The sequence below is a fragment of the Cystoisospora suis genome (assembly GCF_002600585.1).
Source record: "Cystoisospora suis strain Wien I chromosome Unknown contig_709, whole genome shotgun sequence".
NCBI lineage: Eukaryota > Apicomplexa > Conoidasida > Eucoccidiorida > Sarcocystidae > Cystoisospora > Cystoisospora suis.
In genome coordinates this window covers 37,045-42,016 of record NW_027153510.1, presented here as the reverse complement: position 1 = coordinate 42,016, position 4,972 = coordinate 37,045, and the positions used below count along the sequence as shown (strand labels likewise).

Sequence of the window (4,972 nt, the reverse complement as noted above, 5' to 3'; positions counted from 1 at the left end):
TGAAGGTAAAAGGTATGTTAGAGGCTTAGGTGGCGCCGGTTACAATACCCGGCGGTCCCGGTAAATCTTGACTGCAGATATTATTCTGCTGTCAGGTTCTCGGGCTCTCGCTCAGCCTGTACGGGGCAAGGGCACTCGCACTTGGTCTAGTCCTTGACAGACACGTCATAGTGGAGTGCCACTCCAAGCTCACAATTCTGTTTTTTTTCCGAGAGGCCGGCTCCTGTCTCTGTCAACTCTGGTGTACAACGCCCCACCTGCCAGGGAAGGTGACGCGGGAGAGAACTATTCTCTGAAGTGCTTCAGGTGCCCGGAACGGAGCCGACGAAGCGGTCTGCTTCAGATCATCCTACTTTTACGTACAAAGGATTAGATTGGAACTGTATCTGTTGTTAGGCCTGCAGCATTGACTCACTTCCGGATTTCCTCGAACACGGCAGTAGGCGGCTCGATATGTCCATCAAACCTAGGTGCAGATGTGCTTGCAGGTTCAAGGCTATGCGCTGCAGGGTGCCAGATACCCCGATTTCAGATACTTTCATAGCACAGTGTGTTCGACTGGCCTTAGCATCTTGGTTATCAGGAGGGCTCGCGTCTTTGGTGTTAAATTCGAAACGTTTTCTGCATCATTTTGCTACCTGTATACGTGTACCCGCTGGAGACTGGCTGCAGAGGCGTTCTCGAGCGAGACATGTTAGATGTCAACCCCTGAGCCCCGTCCTAATCGCAAAGCCAGAGAGGCTCAGTTGACTGGTGCGAAGTCTCCGTGGGTTGCTTCGGAACTGCAGGCAACTTTCGCGTATCCCTTCACATCCGTTTAGGAAGGGCGTCGCCCCTTTGTGGTGCCAGCTGAAGTAGGCGCCAGTAGCATAGAGACAGTCTCCCACACCTCGTGAGCACTGACCACAATGTAGACGGCAGTAGGTGTGGAAGGGCACCGCTTTTGTAGCCGCCTGTATACCGCGTCGTGTGTGCAGGTTACCATAGCATGAGGGGCGGAGGGCACCTTTCCGGTCACTTGTGCGCGGTACTGACTACCCCTCTAACGTGGATAGAAAGCAGGATTTTCTGAAGGCGCGAGAACCCATCTTGACCGTGGTCAGGTGACGGCAGTCGAAGGGAACGAGCTACTGTTCACACAGTGAGAGACCGTATCACTAAGCAGCCCGTCTGCAGTTGCTCCAAAAGCCTGACTAGAGACACATATGTACCAAACGTCCAGGCTTGCGCAGGGTTCCGTAGTCGCGTCTCACCTGGGCGACGGTGATGGCAGCCACTGTTCTAGACGTTCCTGAAGGCTGAATACCTTGCAGTGACCCGGAGAGCCCTGGTCTTCGCCTGCCGTCGTACCAGGTGCTATCACGACATGATGGCGTCCGCAAGCAGGCTCTCACGCAGACAGCTGCTGGCACAGGGGCCCAGGGAACTCCGGGTGTCGTCGTTTCCGCGCGGTCTCTGGCTGGCCGTCACACCGACGTAAGCCGTCCACGGCATCTCTTACAAGACTGGCTACCTCGGTCGGCCCTCCTCAGGTGGCTCCAGGTGCTGTCACAGCCGGTTCGTATGGTGGTCACTTTACCCAGAGTCACTAAAGGTCTCCGTCCCCGACGCACGGTTACGTCCGCTTCCTCAGCTCGCCAGTTCGGATGAGGATACTGGAGAGGACCCTAACAGCTCCGAATCTGAGGCAGCACTAGCTCCGCCGAGCTGTGGGCTGTCGTCTGCCCAGGGCTGCGTACCGGAGAGATCCTCTCTTGCCATCAGTTTGGGAGGGCCTGCCTTGACACCGCGGATCCGTGGACTTCTCCCCTCATCATCGGCATCGCACTCTGTGTCTGAAGTCGATGTGAAAGAGGCCCACTTCTGGGGGGCATCGGAGCCACTTGCAGGTGACGTTTGAGGTGTAGAGGCCTTCTTTAATTCACGGGTGAGACCCAGTTTAGCGTGCGCTTCTCGGGCTGCACAGCCGCCTGCTTTGTTTACGGCCGTGTAGGTGTTTGTCGCCGAAGGAGCGAAGGATACTTTGTCGAAGACAGTTGGTCGCACCTGATTCGCAGGAGTGGACGGCTGGTCTGTCTCTCTGTTCCCATGACAACTGGCGTTTAGAGCGCCTGTCGGGAGTTGTGCGCCGTCCTGGGAGAACGGACGACCCTGGGACCTGCGCTCGGCACCTCCTCGGCGCCCGGAGGCGTCGCTATCTGACGGAATGAAGCGTGGGTCAGCGTTGGTTTCTCTGGTAATATCTCCGGGACGTCGTAGCCAGTCGTTGTAGCACAGGGACTGCAGCAGTACCCCTGGCTGACGCGTTCCTCCTACGGGAGACTCACTTTGCTGCGAACTGCCGGCAGGGCCCTTGTCCCGGCCCCCGTTTCCCAGGGTTTCCTGTTGTAACACTTGCAGTCGGAGAGCGTCACGAGAAGATCGTTGCTCAGACGGCTCACCTTCAGCCCCTGGGGATTGTGCGGCTGGAGGGTCTCCCCCATAATGAGGGCCGCGCCTCTGCGGTCTCTCCTGCCAGAGAAGATTCAGACCATGTGTCAAAGTCGCGATGGGAAGAGCACTCTTCTCTCCGGCTAAGCAATTCTGAGCCGGCAAGCCGGTGCCTCGCACTGCTGGAGCGGACGAAACAGTCGAGTCCCGAGTACATGGGGTTTGACGGCAGCTGAAGTGGCCGGGATCACCTTGATGATGCTGCAGCTGCGCCTCAGCCTCCGGTGCGGCTGTGGAGCAGACCGTCAATGGCGAGGGTTGGGATGGGAATACTCCGACCCCGGGCACGTTGCCTGTCTGGGCAGTAGTTGCGGGACGTGTTGGGCAAGGGCTTGTAGTGGGCATGCAGGTGGGAGCCCTGATGCAGTGCTTTGCGAGCACGTGGAGTAGGTAGAGCACTATGGAAATATTCAGACAGAGATCTGCCACAAGACAACAACGAGACAAAGTTGGTAAGTCGACTGGGGTTGCGAAGTGCGCCAGTGCTTCGCCGTATACCGGGCCTTCTGTCTCGGGGTAGACAAGGACTTTTGTCCACGCAGCAGCAGCGCACAGTAGCATGAAAGAAACCCGGACCAACCGAAGCGCTACCTGGAGAAGGAACGACCTGCAAACAAGCACAACGGCGCCAGAGCCGTCACCAATCACACTCGTCAGCGGCCCGGGACGGGGTTCGCAGTCAAGCCAGAAGAAGCGCCAGCTGTTCTTTGACCTGTCACGTGCCGGCCAGCCATCGCTCACTCACGCTTGGTACCTTAGAGCGAAGCAACGTCCCTTTCGGACTGACCCTGCAAAGACGGGCAAGAAACGTCTGTGCCAGCCCCAGCCTCTGCTGGGGACCTACTTTCTGTTGAAAGAGCCGACGCAGACTCCTAGGCGGAAACTATGGTTGCTGCTCCTGTCGACGACCTGTTTACACCAGCGGCACTCCTTATAGAGAGGTGCCAGTCCGCTAGACAAGTCACACGGTCGCTTTCCTAACAGTGACACACTGCTAGAAGGCCTGTCTTGCCCCGTGTTCCTAACAGAATGGACGCAGCTGTCTTCGGCGCCGGTAGCAGGGCTGGGTGCTTCCGTCATTGCCACTTCAGCGTGCAACTTGGCATCTCTTCCTTGGGCAGGTTTCATTGGGCACGCGTGGCTGTACGAGGGGTTTTCTTGGAGCGTGCCCATAGTCCGAAAGCACGTCGCCTGCTGAAAACAGGGTAAACTGCGTCTCTGCCATCCGGATCGCTCCATCCCGGCAGGGCGTTCATCTCGGGAGTGCAGCCGGATCGTGAGCTCCCCGCCTGACGGGGAAGAGGCAGGCGAGCCGAGATCTGCGTTACTCCCTGAGAGGGGCGCCACTTGAGCCATTTCCACCTGCTGCCCGGCCTCTGAACTCTGCCTTTGACCTAAAGGCCCCCGAGGAGAGCAGTGGGAACGGGGCCGACTGCGGCCCTCGGAGTGATGAGACTCCTCTTGTGGCCTTCGAGTGAATGCCTTCCTAATAAGCAACAGCGGAGCTAGCGCGGCTGCGACGTTTCCTGTGGGCTTATACAGACTGTCAGAATCAGGATCGTTCCGGGAATTACAGGCGGCGATAGCTTTGACTCTGTCAACTGACAAAGTGATAGCAACGCAGGAAGCGTAGCCTTCGACGATCAGTATAAAGCAGATTGTTGCCAGGCTGATGACCTGCGGTGAGCAGACAGCATACAACGGGGGCTGCCTTTTATAGAACGGCTCCAAGGCCCGCGCCCACTAGTTGAGAATTTCTCGTCAGAAGGTAGTTGTGACTGGGCTTGTGCTGCTGCCGGAATAGAGGGGACCCTAGATACCAACGGAATCAGCCTCCCGGGTCTAATCACTTTGCCGCGCCTGTAAGAAAGTAGCTTACCTTCGCCAACTGACTGAGCAGAATCAAAACACCAAGAGTGAATAAAGAGAGGTTCACAAGAACAGCCAGGAAGAAGAAAACCGCAGCGCCACCAACTCGACAGAAGAAGGACGCGCGACGAGCCGTGTAAAGGTTCCATGTGTCATGCAAGGGAAGCCGATCTCCTCGGACCCCATCCCCGGAAACTGCACATCGAAGGAAATCCGGGCTCGTGCGTCTTGCTCCGCGAGCGCTTCTCTTCTCTTCGTAGTGGTGACTCCTGCACACTTCCCGGTGCTCCGGATCTAACGCCGGCTGAACAGCAGTCGAAAGTCGGATCACGGAACAGCATGTTCTCCTTAGCGCTGTGATGCTGCATAGAAATGTAGCTGATGAGCCTTCCCTATCCGTGATACCGTGTTGCCTCGACACTCCAGTGGGGGACCGAGAGACCGAGCTGTCGGCTGACTCTTGCGGTCTTTGTTCGCGGCATGGACAACTCGCGCTCAAACCGAGGTGCGCGTGGCCACCGGTCATCGCCAAAATCGGATGGGCGGTAGAATGTCCCGCCTCTGGTAACTCATTAAGTGTTGGTATAAACTGGCACTTTAGCGACGGAACCGT

The 4,972-nt window shown here is 57.3% G+C and overlaps 1 protein-coding gene across 1 annotated transcript; it reads right to left on the bottom strand.

The window, feature by feature from the left end:
• Window positions 1-1,629: 1,629 nt before the first annotated feature.
• Window positions 1,630-4,167, bottom strand: CSUI_001787 (uncharacterized protein; the record flags this gene model as incomplete). The annotated part of the gene is made up of 2 exons (XM_068061991.1): window positions 1,630-3,097; window positions 3,335-4,167. Coding segments are annotated over 2 exons (2,301 nt in total), but the record flags the coding sequence as incomplete, so codon positions are not given.
• Window positions 4,168-4,972: the final 805 nt, after the last annotated feature.